Source organism: Garra rufa, chromosome 4, assembly GCF_049309525.1.
Source record: "Garra rufa chromosome 4, GarRuf1.0, whole genome shotgun sequence".
Taxonomy (NCBI): domain Eukaryota; kingdom Metazoa; phylum Chordata; class Actinopteri; order Cypriniformes; family Cyprinidae; genus Garra; species Garra rufa.
The window spans coordinates 24224853-24248601 of record NC_133364.1 but is presented as its reverse complement, the minus strand read 5'-3'; the positions used below and the strand labels follow the sequence as shown (position 1 = coordinate 24248601).

Sequence of the window (23749 nt, the reverse complement as noted above, 5' to 3'; positions counted from 1 at the left end):
ATTTTATAAATACCAATACCTTGGCTTCGATAATGGTTCCTGAATGATACTTTTTTCACTACCAATTTTATGAAAACCGATACCTTCATTTTGATACCGGTTCCTGAATGACGTTTTTTTTTTATATAACAATTTTATGAAACCTTGACTTCGATACCAGTTCCCAAACAATACTTTTTTTTCAATAACAATTTTATGAAAAACTATACCGATATCTTGACTTCGATAACGGTTCCTGAACAACACTTTTTTTCAATACCAATTTTATGAAAACCTTTACATATACCTCAACTTCGATACCAGTTCCTGAACAATACTTTTTTCTAGGGATACACCAATCCGTATCGGCCGATCACTTGCGCGTTTTGTCAGTAAAGCCGGTTCTGTAATCAGCAGTAAATGCCATCAGGTGCGTGATTTCACGTTGAGCCGTATATACTACACACAGCCGTTGTTCACTGACGAGCTGCGCACTTTCACACTGATAATGAACATTGATTTACGCAGCTCGTCGGTAAACAACGGCTGTGTGTAGTATATACGGCTCAACGTGAAATCACGCACCATTGGCATTTACCGCTGATTACAGAACCGGCTTTACTGACAAAACGCGCAAGCATTATCAGCCGATTCGTATCGGTGAATCCCTACTTTTTTCTAAACCAATCTTTTGAATACCGATACCTTGACTTCGAAAAAATCATTCAGGAACTGTTATCAAAGTCAGTATCAGTATCGGTTTTCATAAAATTGGTATTGGAAAAAACTATCATTCGGGAACCGTTATCGAAGTCAAGATATCAGTATCGCTTTTCATAAAATTGGTCCCAGAAAATGTATCGCTCAGGAACCACTTTTTCTGGGACTATTTTTATAAAAAACCGATACCGATATCTTGATTTCGATAACGGTTCCCGAACAACACTTTTTTTTTCAATACCAATTTTATGAAAACCTATACATATACCTTAACTTCGATACCAATTCCTGAACAATACTTTTTTCTAAACCAATTTTTTGAATACCGATACCTTGACTTCAAAAATATCATTCAGGAACTGTTATCAAAGTCAGTATCAGTATCAGTTTTCATAAAATTGGTATTGAAAAAAAGTATCATTAAGCAACCGTTATCAAGTCAAGGTATTGGTATCATTTTTTGGGACCATTTTTATGAAAAACGATACCGATATCTTGACTTCGATAACAGTTCCTGAACAACACTTTTTTCCATAACAATTATATTGTTATGGAAACCTATAATAAAATCTTGACTTCGATACCAGTTTATAAACAATAAATTTTTCAATTCCAATTTTATGAAAGCTGATACCGATATTGACTTTGATAACGGTTCCTGAATAATACTTTTTCCGGTACCAATTTTATGAAAACTGATACCTTCATTTCGATACCGGTTCCTGAATGGCATTTTTTTTTTATAACAATTTTATAAAAACCAATATGAATTCCTTGACTTGCTAATGGTTCCTGAACACTACTTTTTTTTCAATATAAATTTTAAGAAAACTGATACCGATGCCTTGACTTTGATACCGATACACTAGCCAGCGTAAACTAGTGTTTTCCCTTGATGCCTCACCAGAGCCAATCACAACCACTTGATTTAGGCACATCAAGCATGCTGCATTCTTATTGGCTCACTGGCGTAGACAAGATTAACCTATTAGGTATCGAAATTTGGTACCGAATGACAAGACATTTTTTGCTACTCAATGGTATTGAGGCAATTTGGTCGGTGCCTTAAAAGTACCAAACTCGATAGCCAGCCCTAATGTGTGTGTGTATGTACCTGTTTTTTTTTTTCAGAAAAAAAACAAACAAGGATAGAAATACAAGTAAATTTTAACCTTGTAAGGACATTTTTTGGTTCCCCTATGAGGAAAACGGCTTGTAACTCATACAGAATGAAATCTAAAAAAACAGAAAGTTTTGTTTGAGGGGTAGGGTTAAGGTAAAGAGGTTGGAAAATATAGTTTGTACAGTATAAAACCATTGCACTATGGAATATCATCATGGAACATGGAAACACAACATGAGTATGTGTTTTCTCACCAAGCTCATCAAAGTGGGTCTCTGTACCATCCTCCTCTAGAACCGAACATACCAGTCGAGCCTTCAGAAACGTGGTCCACTTGTTCACCAAACTGCGTTGACCACCAGCGTCATTCTGAATAGAATTTACAATAACTTAAAATCAATTATTAATACATTTATATATTATACAGTTCATTTAATGATACTACATTATCATTAAAATAAAAACTTGCAAACTGTTGTAAATTGACTTACAGGGCACACTCGAGCCACCATAGCATGGATGTTCTTAGTGTTTCCACTACTGTCTGTCAGTCTCTCACGTAGGAAAAAGTAAAGCTTGGCGTCGTTTGGATCCGAGCCATCAGGAATCAAGTGGGCATCAATGAACACTGGCTCTAGTCAAAGAGAAGAATAACTACAGCTTAAACACTCAATTTGCTCCACATCAACCACAAAGTAGAAATAAGAAGTTTGTACTGTATCTTTTCTTGCCTAAAGAATCAAACATCTCTGCATGGTGCTAATGCCTAAGTTTATATGAAACATAATATCGCTGCTGGCGAACTGCGTTAAGAAAATGTATCTCACAGATCCTGACCAAATATGCGTCTCATTGTGTATATTTGGATTGTATCGCACAAAAGATAATGTGACCTCTTGAGAAAACCACGCATGTACAATATGTTTTCCTTTTTCTGCTGGAATCATTGTAAACAGATATTGAGTCTATCCTGTTTGAGCTATTTCCTTTGACGTGGGCAAAGATGGTTTTTACTTTGTGGTTTGTGTATTATTTTACCGAAATGGCATGGAATGTGAACATGTAATTTAATGCTCCACATAAATAATTATTTGTAGCTATAAGGGGAAAAAATGCACAATTTTCTGACAGAACACTCATAATAATGTAGACAGATAAAATAAGACGTATGGTTTGTACCGCTCAGCCATTTGGAGTTATGTTGGTCCGTCCTCACTGCGTTCCTTGTGGTCAGGCTCCTGAAGATGGCTGCGTCTGTCCCCATAAAGTCAATGTACATGCCAGAAAACAGCTCCTGATCTAACCAAAGACAGAAACAGAAATGTGTCCCACAGTTGCTTTAAACAGATTTTGCATGTTTAGTGAAAATCTTTCACGAACATCTGTGAAAGCAGTAGTTTAGCCTTTTTCATTGATTCTTCTTGGATGACTAAGGAAGAAAATAGATTATAAAATTAATCCTGATCAATTTTATAGTTATTATATGTTATATATTTTCATCTAAGTTTTAATACATTCAATTTCTTTCTTTTAAAGGGATACATTTGTGTACTGAAGATGAACGAAGGTCTTACGGGTTTGGAACGACATGAGGGTGAGTAATTAATGACATAATTTTTAATCTTTTTAATCACACAAAACAGATTGAAACAGTTAAGATGTCAAATCTAATAAATTTGTTAATGTAATTTAAAACTAATTTAATTAACATGTGTTAACACATTAACTTTGACAGCCCTGTTTAAAATACATTTATTTTGTAAACCCAAATGCATAAAGTGTCTTTTCTGCTACTGGCTGAGCGCATCTGTCTGTTGAATATGAGACCTTTAGATTTATTGTGGCTCTACATTTCTCTGCGGTGTGCTCTACTAATGACCTGCTCAAGTCTCCATTCCCCAAATCTCTCCTTGCTTTCGTCAGTCCACTACTCTATCACTTCATCACCCCATATTGCTGGGGCCTGTGGTTGATATGTACGGCAAAGGGCCAAGTGTAAGATGGAAATTGTCCGACGGATGTCAGACAGAGAGCTGTAGGCTGTCATGTCAAGGACCGTCAGACTTTGATGCCGTCTAGACAGTTAGGAACTGTTCTACTTAATGGAATAACCACTTTAAACTTTCTCTCATATACACATGACTCAATTATGACCTATAACATATTATATTTATAGGGTGTGCGTGTGTGATTTTTGTAGGCGAATATGTGTGACACATGCAGTTAGTTCTCATGCGGTGTAAACTGGAAGATGAGTGTGTGTGTGTGTGTTTCAGGGTTATTATAATTAAAATTTTATAATTTTATTAAAATTAAAGCGATAAAAAAGCTTGAAAAAAATAAACAAATGTTAACTGAAAAGCTAGTTTCCAAGACAACATTTACAGTTAAGGTCAAAAGTTAACATACACTGACTGTACAAAATGCATGTTATTTTTTTATTTAGTACTGACCTGAATAAGATATTTCACGTAAGAGACGTTTACATAGTCCACAAGAGAAAATAATAGTTGAATTTTAAAAAAATGACCTCGTTCAAAAGTTTACATACACTTGATTTTAATACTGTGTTGTTACCTGAATTATCCACAGTCCCTTGCTTTTCCTGAACAGTTAAACTACTCGCTGTTCTTCTGGAAAATCCTTCAGGTCCCACAAATTCTTTGGTTTTTCAGCATTTCTGTGTATTTGAACCCTTTCCAACAATGACTGTATGATTTTGAGATCCATCTTTTCACACTGAGGGCAACTGAGGGACTCATATGCAACTATTATAAAGGTTCAAACACTCACTGATGCTCCAGAAGAAAACACAATGCATTAAGAGTTGGGGGTGAAAACTTTTTGAAATTGAAGATCAGGTTAAATTTAACTTATTTTGTCTTCTAGGAACCATGTACGTATCTTCTGTAGCATTTGAAGGGTGGTACTAAATGAAAACAATATGATATTTAGGCAAAATAAGAAAAATGTACACATCTTCATTCTGTTCAAAAGTTTACAACCCTGGCTCTTAATGCATAATTTTGCCTATCTGGAGCATCAGGGAGTGTTTGAAACTTCTGTAATAGTTGCATATGAGTGTTTCAGTTGTCCTCATTGTGAAAAGATGGATCTCAAAATCATACAGTCATTGTTGGAAAGGGTTCAAATACACAAAAATGCTGAAAAACCACAGAATGTGCGGGACCTGAAGGACTTTTCTGAAGAACAGCGGGCAGTTTAACTTTTCAGGACAAACAAGACTTGTGAACAACTATCACTAAACAAAATCACAGCTGTGGATCATTCAGGTAACAACACAGTATTAAGAATCAAGCTTATGTATACCTTTAATCAGTTCAACTATTATTTTCTCTTGTTGACTATATGTGACCCTGGACCACAAAACCAGTCTTAAGTCGCTGGGGTATATTTGTAGCAATAGCCAAAAATACATTGCATGGGTCAAAATTTTAGATTTTTCTTTTATGCCAAAAATCATTAAGAAATTAAGTAAAGTTCATGTTCCATGAAGATTTTTTGTAAAAGTCCTACTGTAAACATATCAAAATGTAATTTTTGATTAGTAATATGCATTGTTAAGAACTTAATTTGGACAAATTTAAAGGTGATTTTCTCAGTATTTTGATTTTTTTGCATCCTCAGATTCCTGATTTCAAATAGATGTATCTCGGCCAAATATTGTCCTATCCTAACAAACCATACATCAATAGAAAGCTTATTTATTGAGCTTTCATATGATGTATAAATCTCAGTTTTGTCAAATTTAACCTTATGACTGGTTTTGTGGTCCAGGGTCACATATGTAAATATCGTATTCAGGTCAGTACTAAATAAAAAATAACATGCATTTTGTATGATCACTCTTATTTTGGTAAAATAAATACATTTTGCAAGGTGTATATTAACTTTTGACCTCAACTGTATATATTTAATTCAGTTTAACTTGATTTTCTTAAAGCCCAAACCTAAAAATGAAATAAAAATGCATAAAAACTGTATAGACATTAAAAAAAATAATAATAATAATAATGACAAAAACACAACAACATTACTAAAACTAAAGCTAAAAATGTAAAATATGTAAAAATATCTAATTTAAAATATTAATAAAAACTATAATAGTGTTTAAATTATACTAAAATAACACTGGTTGGTTTATGTTGCAGTTGTAATGGCTCTCTGGTGTGTGAAAGCATGAATGTGTGTGTAATTTAGCCCATTGGCTGTGTCAACAGCAACCCAACACCAACTAGCCAATTACAGATCAAAGGATTAATGGGGCGGCACTGAGTGACCCAAAGTTGTTATATCGGAAGGGGGCAGACAGCCACAAAATGTGGGTGTTTTTATGACACTATGGGGTCATGAACAAAGAGATCATAGAGAAAGTGTTTTAGCGTACGTGTCCGAGACAAAACGGCACCTGTGGAAAAAGACACAAAAGACGGCAGCACTTACTGAACATGACTGAGACGGTGTTGACTTGTGGGTTAAATGAGCATCTCCCTTTTCCTGATTCTGCTCGGGAAGAGATTTGGAAGACTTGCTCCTGCCAATGACACCAAAAAATAAATAAAAAATCTCATTTAACTCAATCTAATACTGTGGTATCAACTATTTTAAATAAACCCGTTCCTAAATAGCACACAAAAACAAAACAGACAGTGCTTAGTCCTTATATGTTGGTCTTTCCCTGTTTAAGTGGGACGTTCTTGCCTAGAATAAGTTGCAAATTTGACCTTTGTGATCAAATAATGAAATCTGGTTATCATTTCATCCTATTTACCATCATCAAATCTATTCTCAACTTTCAGTTTGATCTGAAATGTTTCACAGCCAGTCTATATAAAAAGATTTCTGAGGAGTTTCCTAGCACTCATTAGTGTAGTGGTTCTGGCTTTCTTCTGATTGGTTGGACAGACTTGCCCAGAGGCTTCCAGGTTTCCGACTGCCAGGCCAGTCTATCCTCTCCTTTGGTGTCATGATGTTGGCCAGTTATGTTAAGTGAGAGAAACCAGAGACTTACAGAGCCTCCGTCAGGGTGTAGAACTGCTGGTGGTAGAGCTTCTAATTTGTCACGGGGACTCGTGTATTCATTAACTAATGTATTGGGTCTTTACATCACACGCAACTTTAGGCAAAGATGTGAGTCACGTGAGGGTGGCCCAGTCATTGTTATGTCACAAAGCTACTCCGCACACTTTTAAAGGTTACAGGTCACCCTATTGCAGAGTTTTCTTATTCTGTAATAGTCCAGCTGGTGTCTAGCCAAGAGAAAATGCTTTTTAAACAAAAAAGAATGATAGAAAACAAGCTTTTGAACTTGGCTAGCAGGACTGCTTCTAGTCTCATCTGGTCTCGCCTCGTCTCTTCTTTACAATCTTTTTTTGTTCTACCTCTAGGGATTCTCGTTTCATCTCATCTCATCTCATCTCATCTCATCTCATCTGGTGTCTTCGCTCTTCTACTATTTTTGTATAATTTCATTCCCTCTTATCTCATGGTCTCATCACTTTTCTTTTAACTAAGGATTCTCATCTCATCTCATCTGGTCTCTTCTTATTTCCCAATCCTTTTTCTAAACTAATTTTTGCCGCATCTTATCTCACCTTGTCTTTTTTCGTCTCTACTCATTTTTAGTATTGTCTCATTCAGTCCCATCTGATCTTTGTCTCTTGTTGCCTCTACTCATCTCTTCTTATTTCTTGTCTTATTGTGTTTCTGGTTGCCTCATCTAGTCTCAACTGGTCTATTCTTATCACTTTTGGTTTCCTCGTTTAATTTTGTTTAATCGTATCTTGTCTCATCTCTTCTCAATTCATTTAGTCTTTTCTCATCTTATCACATCTTTCTTAAACCTTTAAATACTCTATGCATTTATGACTCATGTTGTGACTTGTCTCCTCTCATCTCATCTCATGTAGTTTTGTCTCGTCTCGTTCATGTAGTTTTATCTTGCCTCGTATCATCTCATGTAGTTTTGTTTTGTCTCGTTCATGTAGTTTTGTCTTGCCTCGTATCATCTCATGTAGTTTTGTCTTTTCTCTTCTCTTCTCATCTCGTCTCATGTAGTTTTGTCTTTTCTCTTCTCTTCTCATCTCGTCTCATGTAGTTTTGTTTTGTCTCGTTCATGTAGTTTTGTCTCGTCTCATGTAGTTTTGTCTTGCCTTGTCTCATCTCACGTAGTTCTGTCTTGTCTCGTTCATGTAGTTTTGTCCTGCCTCGTCTCATCTCATGTAGTTTTGCCTTTTCTCTTCTCTTCTCATCTCATGTAGTTTTGTCTTGTCTCATCTCATCTTATTTTGTCTGGTCTCATCTTGTAGTTTTGTCTTGTCTCATCTCGTCTAATGTAGTTTTGTCTCGTCTCATGTAGTTTTGTCTTGCCTTGTCTCATCTCATGCAGTTTTGTCTTGTCTCGTTCATGTAGTTTTGTCTTGCCTCATCTCAACTCATGTAGTTTTGTCTTTTCTATTCTCATCTCATTTAGTTTGTCTAGTCTTGTCTCATGTAGTTTTGTCTTGTCTCATGTAGTTTTGTTTTGCCTTGTCTCATCTCATGTAGTTTTGTTTTGCCTTGTCTCATCTCATGTAGTTTTGTTTTGCCTTGTCTCATCTCATGTAGTTTTGTCTTGTCTCTTCTCATCTCATCTCATGTAGTTTTGTCTTGTCTCTTCTCATCTCATCTCATGTAGTTTTGTCTTGTCTCGTTCATGTAGTTTTGTCTTGTCTCTTCTCATCTCATCTCATGTAGTTTTGCCTTGTCTCATCTCATGTAGTTTTGTCTTGTCTCTTCTCATCTCATCTCATGTAGTTTTGTCTTGTCTCGTTCATGTAGTTTTGTCTTGTCTCTTCTCATCTCATCTCATGTAGTTTTGTCTTGTCTCGTTCATGTAGTTTTGTCTTGTTATCTAATCTCATGTAGTTTTGTCTTTTCTATTCTCATCTCATTTAGTTTGTCTAGTCTCGTCTCATGTAGTTTTGTCTTGTCTCATGTAGTTTTGTCTTGCCTTGTCTCATCTCTTGTAATTTTGTCTTGTCTCTTCTCTTCTCATCTCATTTAGTTTGTCTAGTCTCGTCTCATGTAGTTTTGTCTTGTCTCATGTAGTTTTCTCTTGCCTCGTCTCATCTCATGTAGTTTTGTCTTATCTCATCTCATCTCATGTTTGTTTTGTCTCGTCTCATCTCATCTTATTTTGTCTGGTCTCATCTTGTAGTTTTGTCTTGTCTCATCTCGTCTAATGTAGTTTTGTCTTGCCTCGTCTCATCTCATGTAATTTTGTCTTATCTCATCTCATGTAGTTTTCTCTTGTCTCATCTCATCTTATTTTGTCTGGTCTCATCTCGTAATTTTGTCTTGTCTCATCTCGTCTATTGTAGTTTTGTCTTGTCTCATCTCATGTAGTATTGTCTCATTTCATCTCATCTCATCTACATCTCATCTACTTTTGTCTTGTCTCGTCTCATCTCATTTAGTTTTGTCTCGTTTTTGTCTAGTCTTTTCTTATCTAACCTCACCTCATCTCCTCTCGATTCTCATTCATTGCCTAATCTTATCTTGTAACTCTTCTCATTTTGTTTAATCTTTACTTCTCTCATCTCATCTAATTTCTTCTCTTTTAAACTTTATGTATTCCCATCTCGTGTGACAGCTTGTCAGCTCTCATCTTATCCCATCTGGCCCTCATTTTTTCTTGTCTCATCTAATCGCCTGTCCTTATCTCATCTCTTGTCTTGCCTTGTTTCGTTTCATCTTGCTGCTTTTTGTCTCTTCACTTTTTATTGCTTATCTTCTTGTCTCACATCTTCTCATTCTGTTCATTCTTTTGTCTGATCTCATCTCATTTAGTCTCATTCTCCTTTTATTTTTGTATGTACTCCCATCTAATGTCACGTCTTGCCTCCTCTCATCTTATCCCACATGGTTCTCATTTTTTATTTGTCTCATCTCGCCTGTCCTCATCTTGTGTCTTGTTTTGTTTCATCTTCCCTCAATTTGTCTCAGCTTCTCTCTTCCTATTACTTTTTGTTCTTCTCATCTGTTTTCATTTTAATCTCATCTTGTCTCATTTCTTGTTTTAACGTTCAACTGTGTATTCACAACTGTGTCTTCTCTCGTCTCATCTGGTTCTCGTTTTGTCTTGTTTCGACTCGTCTCTTCTAGTTTATTTTGTCATCTGCTCTTCTATCTTCTCTTGCTTAATCTCATTACATTCATCTTAAACTTAAAGAGTACCTTGATTTGTATGTGTATGGTAGTGTAAGCATACAGTAAAATGCACAGCTCAAAATATACTCTAGTTGGTAGTTTGCATGAACACAGGCGGTCAACATATGTGCTCTCAAAAGTTTCATTTTTGTTAAGTGCCTGCGCTAATTTTCTCCAGAAGTTATGATCAATGAAAACATGTTTGTACTCATAACCATCTCGCACAAGCGTTTGTCAATGTGGGCATCTGTTGCTTTATTTGTTCTCCTCTCTCGATTGCCACATCTAGCCTCATCTCATTTAATTTAAATTTTTTTTTTTTTTTTTTTCTCAGTTGATCTAATCTTGTCTTGTCTCATCGTGGTCTCTTTTTTGGTTTTCTTTCTGTCTTTTAACCTCTAACTACCCTCATTTCCTTGCTGGTCTAAACTGACATGTGCTTTTTAAAGGATGTTAAATTTTAGATTACATAAACACTTCTTTTTACCAGGAAATTAGTAGACTATATGCCTACTGTCTATTTCCCAATCCAACATTTTAGAAATCTAAAGCAAATGTAGTACAATGAAGGTAAAACTGAATTAAATCAGATGATTTGTCTGCTTTTCATTAGTGAGTGTAAACTGACCTCCGGACGCCTGCCACGGTTAACATATGCACACACTGGACTGTAGGCTCCACTGCCGCAGATGAATAGATGCGTCCTGTTATAAGGCTGGATCACTCGTAAGAAGTTTCCACATCCATGCTGAGGAGAACATAAAAGATAGAGATCATTGTTATTGTTCCTAAAGATTTTACTAAAATCTCTTTTGAGGTCATTTTAAGCCATTTAGTGCTATAATTCTATTACCAAGACGATACGCTCAGTTCTTTTGTTTTGAAAACTGACAATGCCAATTAAAATGAAAACATTTCATTTTGATCCAAACCTGTAATTGAGGAAGTAGAAGTTTATATAGGTCAGGAATTCAAGGCCTGTCTTAGAATACAGGAATCCCAAACTAAAGTCATGCCAAACCAACTGCACATGATCCAGCCCAAAGAAAGAGTGAGAGAGGGATGAGTAGAGAAAGAAAAGAAGCGCCAGGGGAGCAGTTAGGAACTTGGCGAAGTGTGTCAAAACAGCAGCTGCATGAGCTCTCGGTTAGCATGTGCACACACGGGTCCTTCAAGAGCAACTCCAGAAAAATAACAGCACTTCCAATAGCACACACCCGACCATCCACTCCTCCCATCTCCACTTTCATGTGTTTGTCATTAATATTTCTTTTTTTGTTGCACATATTAACATTATCCTCTTCTGGCTTGTATTCACTTCTGATTTATGGTATATAACCTTTTTCTTCCGTAAAGGCAAAGAGATGTCTTGACAGCTTATGGTTCACGTACAGATCAGCTAGAATTAACAAGAAAGAGCTCCATAAACACGTCTTAATATCATTTACAGCTCTGTTAAAGAAACGCCTCAGTGTTTCCCAAATGATGCAGATGGATTCGGATGATGTGAGGTCACGCGCTGCCGCTCCGATGGCTGTTGGTCCTGTCAGGGGGGAGAAGGATGGGGTATATCCCTGTGAGAGGAGGAAACCTAACAACCTGACAAGGGGCTGTGCTACAGATTCATAGATGCAAATAAAACGTCAGAGGAAATCTGTGACATAAACCCTATGGTTTAAACACAGGCACACACAGAGGGAGGAAACAGACTGTAAAGCTCAAACACAAATATTTGTCAGAAGCAGTGCGGGAAGGCTGATCTGCGAACTCTGCAAAAGCTGCATATATCACTATGTGACATGTGGCTTTGTACCCCCACTGGTAAAGTTATTAGACCACTGTAGCACTACAATTTAGGGCTGGGTGATTTTTATGAAAACTTCCAAAGACATTTCTGTGGCATTTTCACCTTGGAATTCAGCAAAAAAAGAAATAAATAAAGGTGAAGTTACAGCGGGAGTCCATGTCTCTCTTGCCTCCTCTGAGCCAATTGAGTTTTAACAGACCTCCTAAAGCGTACAGTGGGTTTGTTGGGGGGTAATTGAGAATGAATGGGGGAAAGCAGTGTTCTACGTGTTTTTGCAACATTGAGTAATGTGTCACACACATATCTCACGAATCCTTTCATAAACGAAGTGTAGAGAGAGTGTAAATAAGAGATTCATTGTGCAGTATAGAGAGCTTCATTGATTATAATGGACTTTGTGAGATTGCAATGAATATGGCAAGCCATTTTAGCCTAAAATATTATATATAATATATAGTAACAATGACAATTAGAGAGCTCTCTAATTAAATTCTTACTAGTAACAATTACAATTAGAGAGCTCTCTAAATCAATTTTTACTAATAACAGTTCCGTTTAGACAGCTCTCTGATTCAATTGTTACTAGTAAGAACTGAATTAGAGAGCTCTTTAATTCAGTTACAGAGCTCTGAAATTAAACATATCTTTAATGTAGTTTTTTACTAGTAAAAATGGAATTGTAGAGCTCTGTAATTGCATTTTTCTAGTAATAATTAGATTAAAAAGCTCTCTAATCGGAACACTGTAAAAAAAAATTCACCAGATTCAACTTAAAAACCTAAGTCCAGTAGCTGCCTTTTAGTTTTAAGCTGATTTAACTTAAAATTTTAAGTCATTTTAATTTATTACAACAAAGTAAGTTGATTTAACTTGTGAGTTAAAATGACTTAAGTTGATTTAACTTAAAATTTTAAGTCATTTTAATTTATTACAACAAAGTAAGTTGATTTAACTTGTGAGTTAAAATGACTTAAGTTGATTTAACTTAATTTTACAGTTGAAACTGGTGAAAACTTTTTACAGTGCAGTAAAAACTAAATTACAGAGCTCTGTAATTGAAATTATTACTAGTAAAAATTGATTTAGAGAGCTCTCTAATTGTAATTCTTATTAGTAATAATTCAGTTGTAGAGCTCTGTAATTAAAAATGAACGGAAGTCAATGGAGACATATGACTAGTAAAAATTAATTTGTAGAGCTCTCTAATTGGAATTGTTACTAGTAATAATTGAATTAGAAAGCTCTCTAAGTATAATTGTTACTAGTAAGAATTTAATTAGACAGCTCTCTATTTGGCATTGTTACTAGTAAAAATTTAATTATAGAGCTCTCTAATTGAATTGTTACTAGTAAAAATGCAATTACGACGAGTAACACTTCGGATATTAAGATAAGTGACAGCTTTTAATGATTTTTAAGGGAGTTTGTAAACATATTGATATAGATATTGATTTAATACAGTTCTTAAACAAGAAGTTAATATTAAGTAACTTATATTGTCTGATTATAACACTATTGCCTGATTTTGCTCTATTTCGTCGTCAAAAATTGTCTGAAACAAGTCGCAACTGAGCCGCTGCACATTTATGAATGAATGTGCATTTTTAAACGAATCTAGTGAGTCAATGATTCAATTTCCCTTTCATAAAGACAGCCACTTGCTTTATTCCTGAATGAATCAGCCATTCGAAAGAATCAAATGAATGATATGATTCAGTAATTAAATCAGTGTCTTGCCGCCACCTGCTGGCAGATATAGTTTTATTTTTAAAGTATCTTTTCCGTTGTTTAAATCATTTAATATTGCTGTATTCAAAATGTTATATTTAAAACATTAATCTCAAGATTAATTTATTAATTTGATTGCACTCATGCCACTTCTGAGCCTCATTAGACATGAAAATACACCTACAAGCCACTTTTGTGTTATTCTGTGCCACCTCTGTAGTACTAAATAATTTTGTTAATACTTATTTTCATTTGATTGGTAACTTATTCTACTTATTCTTATTCTGTTGTTTTAATTTAAAAACTTTTCTAACTTTTTAATTTTCTTTTCTAAGTTAGAAAAATGCCAAAAAATCTTCCTGTAAATCACTTTTAAGGAAATCAAATATCACTTCATAATGGGAAGGCTAATTTTTGATCAGATTTTTGGATTATTGATTAGAAGGTGCTCCTAAAATTTTGACTGTGCTCCTAATTTAGTAAGCACAAGTGCTCCTAAAAGGAAAAGTAAGCGTAGATCCCTGGAAGTCACGTGAGAGGAGGCAATATGATTGGATATGACTGGTTATATTCGCCTGTGATTGGTTCATGCGATAAATTTCGCCTCTTGTGTTCGTGCTCGATCGCAAATCAGTCTGAATGAACAATATAATGGCAATAATGGGAAGACTAATGTAAAAAACTAAGTAAACAAGTCAGACATTTGGATATAACCACTTTGTTACATCAAAATAAGACTTAAAATGGTCTGAAAACATGATATGTGGGAGTTTTTAAGTGAGCCTTTGTTTTAACACATGTAGTTGATGACAAAGAGAAGGTGTGACCTCCCACTGCGCTGCAGACAACATCTAGACCCAGCTTTTGCTCATGGGCACTGGGGCAAGACCCATCTGTTTCTGATCCAGCCATGACTGTTAGAAATTGGAATAATACAACTTTATTTTGAATAAACTCGTCTATCTCTTCCTGATCCAGCCATGACGGTTACAATTCGAGGACTAAACACTGATTTAAAATCAGCTCATGCTTGGTGCTCTTTTGATCGATTTGGGACAAGTTTAATTAATTGCTGCGATTGTAGGGAGAATAATGCATGTGAAAACAGCCCACTGGATGATCACTTCACCAAGCAACAGACAAATACGAGTCGAATCAAGAATGCTGCTGCTTTCAAAGTGAATAAGAGGCATAAAAGATCAGGCCAACCATAACATGCCAGGAGTCTAAAAGTGTCAATGTTCTTACTGTGGGGTCTTTGCCAGCCATCTGACACTCCTCAACCTTGCTAGTGGATGCCGGCCAGAAGATCTGAGGAGAAAAATAAGAGAAGAGCAATGAGAAAATTGCAAAAAAATGCAAAAGAACATTAGACATTTGACAGATTTTCTGTATGCATGTATGATGGTACTACTAAACAAGTGTGAATGTAAAAAGCCATTTTATATGTATATGGGCCATTCTACAGAATTTAGAGATTTAAAAAGTTAATTCTCATATTGTATTTTTAGAAAGTTTTGGAATTTGTCCTCTCACCAAATTTGTCACTACTGAAACACAGTAATGTATAATTTAATAAGAAAGGCTATATTGACCTATTAAGATATTGCTTACATCTTTCTTGTAAATATATATTATTTCTATTTTATGAAAAAAGTTTTCAGAGGTAAATCAATGACAATTACCATTTTAACAATATTTCAATTGTGATTTATGATATTTGTTGTATTTTTAATCTTTGTAAAAGACAAAATCGATCATACTGATTTGAAATTTGTTGGTTTGAATATACATTAAAAAAAACTCTAGCATAACATCTCAGTTGATAATTCAATATACTTATTTTTTTTGACAAAATAGACCATGTTTCAGTATTGACAATAATAGTTTGGTAGTGACCACATCGTATTACAGAATTTTAACCCACATAAAACACTTCTAAAACATACTAAAATACAAAAAATTTGCACAAAAGTGCCAAAATTTTGTGTTTTTCTGCCAAATAAAGGATTATTTGTTCCCTTTTGTCACTACCGAAACAATGATGACATACACGCGTACACGTATTGTCGTAGCTTCATAAAATTATGGTTATTTTGACGATGTCTTTCATACTTTTCTGGGCCTTTACAGTGTTATTTACTTGTCAGTCAATGGGACAGCCCTAAAAGCTCTCATTTTTCATCCCAAATATCTTGAATTGTGTTCTGAAGACGCACAAAGCTTTAATGGGTTTGGAACGACATGGGACTAAGTGATTAATGAAAACATTTTGGGGTGGACTAACCCTTTTATGCTTTTAAAATGTGTTTTTGGTTGTGGGACAGCAGTTTGCACCAAATCTGTAGAATGGTCCATATTACTATTTAGCAAGGATCTATTAAATTGCTTAAAATTGCAAGCAATTCAAGTTGCAGTGTTGAAGCGACTCCCCATTTAGAGTCTCTGCATTATCCTGTCCTCTCGTGCATTTTTTAATTACATTTTTTCATCTTCATCAATAGCCCCAGTCATGGTTCATTATAAGCACTTAACAGCCTGGACATTCAGTCTTCATTTGTTGTTCATGTTTTTCAAAGAAGTTACAATAAATATCCACTTTAAAGCCTAGTAGTTATTTAGCAATCACAAACTGTTAAAGTAGACACAGACCATGCTGTATTGTACTCCAATTTTGGAGGGTGAGGCTTTTTACTGGTAAACTTGTGATTGGGCTTAATCCCTGCAGGATAGACAGGCAACATACTGTAGACCAGCACAATGCACTGGAATGCAATGAATCTCTGAAGTTTTGCCAGCCTTAGCTGGAAGAGGAAAGATAAACTTCCATAATTTTTGCCAGTTGTGTTCTCCTCAAAAGCCACCACTGTTTAACCAAACTGCAACTCGCCTATTAGTCAAATGAGAAGGGGAAAAATGTGGTTTCTACAGCAGCAGAACTGTTGTGCTACATTTCATGTCGATATAGAGAGGTTTTGACTGCTTTCTCACCTTCAGCGTGGTCTGGCTGATGTTGTTGATGTCCATCGAGAGTACATGGTCCTTGCATCCCACGTACATACGGTCCTGATCCTCATCCATGAACAGAATCCTATAGTCCATTTCCTTCTCAGACAAAGTGTAGTGCTCAAAGGACTGGGTTTTCTGTAATTCTGCAATGCAAACACAAACATCTTTGCATTTGTATGTGAAGTTTTAATGTTTACTTGGTGAACCCCAATCTTACTCCAAAACACTCACTCATGCTCTCATACGTTTACAAAGACGAACAACCCTTTACCATACCATCAAAGTCTCTCTAATGAAGGCCAAACTCATGAATATTCATCGTTCTTTCTCATTAGTCATTCACTAATGTATAGCGAAGTGGAACCCGCGTTGATACCCTCCTCTTTGTCTTTATTTCTTTCTAACACTCATTCTAAAACCCTCCCTCTTTATTTTTCTCTTCAATGACTGGATAACTCCCTCTAGTCCCAATGAAAGTCACATTTCTCTGATCTACAACCACTTTCTTTTCACGTTTCTGCTTTTCATCCTCGAATAAAGAGATGTCTGTGTGAAGTACCTGCCAAATAGGTTTGTACATTCACAAAACCTGTGCAGTTCCCACCTTTTTTAATGGATCCCAGGACAAATAACTCCATCCCTTGCATCCCTGTCATTATTTACTCACCCTCATGTTGTTCTAAACCCATAAAATGTGGTACTTTTGTGAACATGTATTAAAGAAAGACATGGAAGAAAAGAAATTTTTGAATAAACTCATTATTTTAGTTTTCTTTGTGCGCAAAAAGTTGCAACTTCATAAAATTAAGGTTGAATCACTGGAGTCACATGGACTATTTTACTGAAGTCCTCTCTTGTTTCTGGGCCTTGAACATGTCAGTTGCGTTGATGTCTATGCAGGGTCAGAAAGCTCTCGGATTTCATCAGAAATATCTTAATTTGTTTTCCAAAGATAAACAAAAGTCTTACGGGTTTGGAACGACATGAGGGTGAGTAATTAGTGACAGAATTTTCATTTTTTGGAGGTGAACTAGCACATAGGATGAGGTGAAGATCACCCCAGGCTCTCTGAACAACATTGACAGTAGACAGCATGTCTCACCAGTCTATTATAGGATTATATTAGTGGAAAGGGCCTTGTCAAACTCGTCATTCTAGCATAGGTTTAATAAAGAGATGTGCAGAGGGCAACAGATTACATCAGCCAGGCTTCAAAGTCCACAGATAGCATCTCAGTGAGATAAGAGTGGCATTATTACTGCTTAAATAACTCATCAGGGCAAGACTGCAATGAGTGCATGAGAACTAGATGGAGGGGAATGAAGACATGACGTTGCAAAAGGAGGCAGATGTGAGGCAATTTAAATGTAATACCTCAAAAACGGGAGCGAAAGAGAGAAATCCCGCTTCTGGAGAGGTTTCAGGAGGCTAATTAGAAACATGCAGCTTCTGTAACCTCAGACAGAAATCACAAAATCCTATTTCACCCCATTCAGCAGACTCATGCCATTTAAAGACTTTCATAAAGGGAAATTGCGCTGTTAGGTGAGCCTTTAATTTCAGCACATTTTAGTTTCAAGTTCTGTATAATATAAAAATGCTGTGTTGCTTAAAAGTTTAAAAGTAACTTTGCCATGCCACAAAATATTTCCCAGATGTTAAATTCTAAAGTACATACAGTCTTTTATTTACATTTGAACAAAAAGTGGCATGTCCAAAATTATTCATACCCTTCTTAATAATCAATAGAAAAGCCTTTATTGGGTATTACAGCAATCAAATGCTTCCTATAATTGCTGACCAGCTTTTGCATGTCTCCACTGGTATTTTTGCCTATTCATCTTTAGCGAAGAGCTCCAACTCTTTCAGGTTGGAGGGTCTTCTTGCCATCACCCTGATCTTTAGCTCCCTCTGCAAATTCTCAATTGGATTTAAGTCAGGACTCTGGCTGGGCCACTGGAAAACATGAATGTTTTTGTCTGCTAACCATTTCTTCACTACATTTGGTGTGTGTTTTGGGTCGTTGTCATGCTGAAATGTCCACTGGTGCCCAAGGCCAAGTTTCTCTGCAGACTGCCTGATGTTGTTGTTGAGAATTTTGATGTATTGCTCCTTTTTCATGGTGCCGTTTACTGTGATTAGGTTCCCTGGTCCACCGGCTGAAAAACACCCCCAAAATATTAGGTTCCTGCCACCATGTTTGACAGTGGGGATGGTGTTCCTTTAAGCAAAGCAGCAGCCCTCGTATTCAGTGTCTAATGATCTTTCAGAAATCATTCTAAAATGCTGATTTGCTCAAGAAAGAATTTTATTATTATCAATGTTGAACACAGTTGTGCTGCCAACTATTTTTGTGAAACAAACAGCGTTTTTTTAGAAATATAAAGTTTTTATAACATTATAAATGTCTTCACTCTCACTTTTGATCAATGTCATGCATCCTTGCTGAATAAAATCAAAATTTCTATTCAAAAAATAATGTTTACTTACCCAATTTTGAACAGTAATGTAAATAAAAGTTTAGTTTAAGCTCATTAGGTTAAACAATGATAAACCTCAAACTGTTTATTTTTGTGCCTTTGTGTTTAATCTGACTTTCATATTTTCTGTCTTTCTGACAGAATTCCTTTTTGAGAATTTGAGGCAGTGTTTATTAGTCTTCATGTGGGAAAGTAAAAGACAGCACAGTGGGAAACGTTCACAAGTCCTTCCCACCCCACAGATAAACGGACACACGTTCCCCCTCTCAGGAGGATTCAGTGGTGTTTTGTGTCTGACCCCTGAGCCCTGAAAACATGAATCATACGTAGAGTTACTATCTAAGTCAGCATTCCCAATTGACAGGTGCTATCACACCTGCTAATAATGCGATTTGAGAAAATGATGTAGTTCATTTCATATTTGGGTTTTCACAAGGGGATACAACAGAACGATTATCTAATTTACGCTAAATGTAAAACAACATTTGACTTGAGGTCAAATGTCTCGTAGCACATTTTTTCCAGTGAGGGCAAACAGGGGGTACATACTTCTAAGTGACTAACATAGAAAGGATAGCAATTCTAGTGTTGTATTCTATTCATTCTAACAATTACTAATCCTACACTGAAATTGTAATAATTAACAAATATCAAAACTAAAAAATGCTTTTTGTACAAACTCACATTTTAATAATTTTCATTAAACCCCATTTTAAATAGATTCACTTCAGGTAGTTTGAATTTGTTGGATGGCGCTTTTGCAACATTTTGCAATTTTTCAAATTGTGCCAGGCCTTTTGAATTTGATCAAAGCTTTGACTGTGACACTGCATCAATGGAGAACATTCATCTTTTTTGTTGATGAGACACTGCAGTATTAATTTGGCCCTGTGTTTGGGATCATGAACCTTCTCCAAAACTAAAGGGTGCACCTCTCAGAGAAACACTGTTTGCATCGTGCTGCAAGAGAAGCTTGGCAGCTTCATCAAAATTAGACTTGATTAGGGTTTGAATGCTTTTGAAAAGGAAGTGTTGTCATATGCCATGTGATATTGCGGTATGACAAATAGGATTACATAATATATTTGGGTCAATGACTAATAAGAATGTTTAAGATCACAAAAAAGAAAAATCCTTTTTAAAATGATGGGCCACATTCTTATTCTTTTATAGGTTTACATCAATACTTCAGTAGTTGGCAACAAGTGACTGCCATTATTAATGAGTCATTGAATCATTCACTCAAATGGTTTGTTGGAAAATACTGATTCATTCTGGGTCAAAAAGCATATGAGTGATTTATGGAATTATCTCAAGTTCATTGTTAGGGTAAGGTAATTTTTACCCAATTTAGTGGGCAAAATCCAGTCAACACTCTGTAGGTGAAAGTTTTGCAAAGACAAAAAAGTATAATTTAGTCATGTGAATTTGCAGCACTGACCACAACAGAAAGTTGTTTGGTTTAAAATTGAATTTTGTGTGAGCCATGCTTCATACATTGCTACACTAATTAACAATGGGCAATACACCATTTTTGCCCTGAAATTTGTCTGAAATGTCACTAATTTGACCATGTTTTTTATTCTCAGAGAGGCATAACGGTTCATTCAGATAATAATTGGCAACACTGCGTCTATAAAAAAAAAAGTTACTCGAGATTAACTTTAGTATAAAGCCAACTTCACACCCACTTTCACTTTTACACTTGTAGTGACTTGTAGTAACTACACTGCCATTCAAAAGTTTGGGATCAGTAAGATCAGATAAGAAGTTTCTTATGCTCATCAAAGCTGTTTATTTGATCAAAAATACACAAAAAAAATGTCATAATGTGAATATTATTATGATGCAATTTTTTTTTCCAATTTTTAAAATAAACATTAAAATCTAATTTATTCCTGTGATCAAAGCTGAATTTTCAGCATCATTACTTCAGTCTTCAGTGTCACATGATCCTTCAAAAATCATTCTAGTAGGCTGATTTATTATCAGTGTTCAAAAGAGTTGTTCTTCAAAAAAAAAAAAGACACATCTTACTGATCCTAAACTTTTAAACGGCAGTGTATATATTTCTCACATGTGTTATGTTATTTCTTTCATTGGAACGACTGGTTTATTTGGATGATGGAATTGAAAATTCATATTTTTTTGTCTTTTTCACCTCATATTGAAGTATAGTTCAATGCTGCTGATCATTTTCATTTGTTTTTTGAGAAGCTTCACTGTTGACGAACAGGCCTACTGTACATTTTCAACACTCAAAACTGAGTATTTTTTGTTTTGTGAATGGCTTAATGGGTCCAGATTTTAGACACATGATAACACTTTAGTGTAGGGACCAATTTCTTACTATTAACTAATTGTTTATTAGCATGCCTATTATTAAAGGAGTAGTTCACTTGCAGAACAAGAATTGACAGATAATGTACTCACTCCCTTGTCATCCAAGATGTTCATGTCTTTCTTTCTTCAGTCGTAAGGAAATTATGTTTTTTGAGGATAACATTTGAGGATTTCTCTCCATATAATGGACTTTCATGGTGCCCCCGAGTTTGAAATTCCAAAATGCAGCTTCAAATGGTTCTAAACGATCACAGCCGAGGAAAGAAGTGTCTTATCTAGCAAAATGATGGCTTATAAAATTACAAATAATTTACTTTTTAACCTCAAATGCTCGTTTTGTCTAGCTTATAAAGTATATAAGTTGTAAATGTTTTTAGAAAATTGAAACCCATCATTTTGCTAGATAAGACCCTTCTTCCTCGGCTGGGATCATTTAGAGCCATTTGAAGCTGCATTTAAACTGCATTTTGGAAGTTCAAACTCGGGGGCACCATAGCAGTCCATTATATGGAGAGAAATCCTGAAATGTTTTCCTCAAAAAACACCATTTCTTTACGACTGAAGAAAGAAAGACATGAACATCTTGGATGACAAGGGGGTGAGTACATTTTCTGTAAATTGTTGTTCTGAAAGTGACCTGCTCTTTTAACATATTGACCATACATGACCATATTCTACATCCCTAATTAATTAACTATTAATAAGCAGCAAATTAGGAGTCTATTGGGGCCAAATGCAAGTTAATGGTTTGTTAATAGCAAGAATTGGACACACAAAAATAAGCATCCATCATCTACACACAGCTTGTGAATGTTTGGAGAACCCAGTCATCAGTGAAAGGGAATTCTAAACCACATAAGCATTTCGCTAAAGGTAAACCAGAATTTAAAGCATGTTATTAATTTAAAAACATCATTTAGTCCAATCATGACCACAGTCAAAAAAACTATTGATGAGGGTCCTGATTTCAGTGCGGATAAAAGGTAAAGAAAGCACACTTATGCTACATTTAGGAAAGTTGGCAGACGTCAAACCAGACGACGACTTCTGAGAGAAACTCAGAGTTTGAACGCTTCCAGCTATCATACTCACTGTCAGCGGTCAAAAGCGGCACACATGATGAATATGTATCAACGTCACACAAATTAAAACCATATTTCATATTTCAATATGTAACTTTAAACCCCAGGCTAAATCACGTCAAGAGGGCTTTTGATAATACATTTTGTTTGTGACATTCCCCAACATACATGCTGTATTAGTCATGGGCTTGACCACATTCCTGCATGGTTAAATCAGGAAGATCAACCCAGAGATGCTCGTCAAACGTCCCAGTAGGATTGGTCCTGGAAGAGACATTCTGGGTGTTGCTTTGTAGATAAGATTGACCGTGACATGTGAAGTGTTGTTTGCCCAGCAGGGTGCTCTTTAAACTGGCAATGGTGTGGTTTTCTGGAAGGGATGTGTTGCGGAGAAATGCTGGGAAGGTTTTCCTCAGAAGTGTTATGTCTAGGCCTTTTCCTGAGCTCCTCAGTGGATTGATATTTGATATATGTGACTAGAAGTCACTTATAAGCTTATGTAGTCAAAACCGGAAAGTTCCCATTGATTCTCCTTATACTACAGTTTGCTTGTAGTAATACCAACTCAAAGTTGTAGTCAACAGTATAAGACACAAAGTAGCTTGTTTCGTTAGTGATGTGAACAAGATGATCTTCAGACCTTTAATATGAGCAAGCTTTGAGCAGCCAACCATAAGATGAACTAAGAACCTCAACCATGCTAGCTGGTTATAGAGGAGTTACCTCTTCCTCATTCCACTCACAACCTTTTTGTTTTCATTTTTACAGAGCAGTCGAGCAGAACTAGAACAAAGCTCTTTTGTGCTAAGAAACGTCTTAAACATTCATTATTAAACAGCATGAGTCTCGATCTGCTCAGAGGAGACCATCAAGACATGCAAGACCACATGTTTGATCATACAAGAGAAGCTTCCAGAAAAATCCATATTGGATGTACAGGGCACAAGGTTACAAGATTAGAGAAACTCTGGCAGGTTTAAAGGAGAAGTTCACTTCTGTAAGAAGGGTCTTATCTAGCAAAACCTTGGTTATTTTCATTTAAAAAAACTACAGTTTAAATACTTTTTAATCTCAAATGCTCGTCTTGTCCTGCTCTTCCTCTCTGTGTATTCTGGGTTAAGCAATTAGGGTACACTCTTAAAAATAGAGGTTCTTCACGATGCCATAGAAGAACCATTTTTGTCTAAATAGTTAAACATTCAACTTAACTTAAACATTTGAAGAATCTTTCTGTTTCACAAAAGGTTCTTGTGGCGAAAGAACATTC

General features: G+C 35.7%; 1 protein-coding gene across 1 annotated transcript in view; it reads right to left on the bottom strand.

Annotated features, from left to right (window-relative positions):
* sema3c (sema domain, immunoglobulin domain (Ig), short basic domain, secreted, (semaphorin) 3C) overlaps nt 1-23749 on the bottom strand; it is a 78397-nt gene that overhangs the window by 26798 nt on the left and 27850 nt on the right. The window contains exons 3-9 of the mRNA XM_073838889.1: nt 16560-16720; nt 14817-14879; nt 10662-10781; nt 6287-6377; nt 3002-3121; nt 2314-2456; nt 2077-2191 (exon numbers count right to left, since the gene is read on the bottom strand). Coding sequence (XP_073694990.1) covers nt 2077-2191; nt 2314-2456; nt 3002-3121; nt 6287-6377; nt 10662-10781; nt 14817-14879; nt 16560-16720 — 813 coding nt within the window. The remainder of the gene's footprint in view (nt 1-2076; nt 2192-2313; nt 2457-3001; nt 3122-6286; nt 6378-10661; nt 10782-14816; nt 14880-16559; nt 16721-23749) is intronic.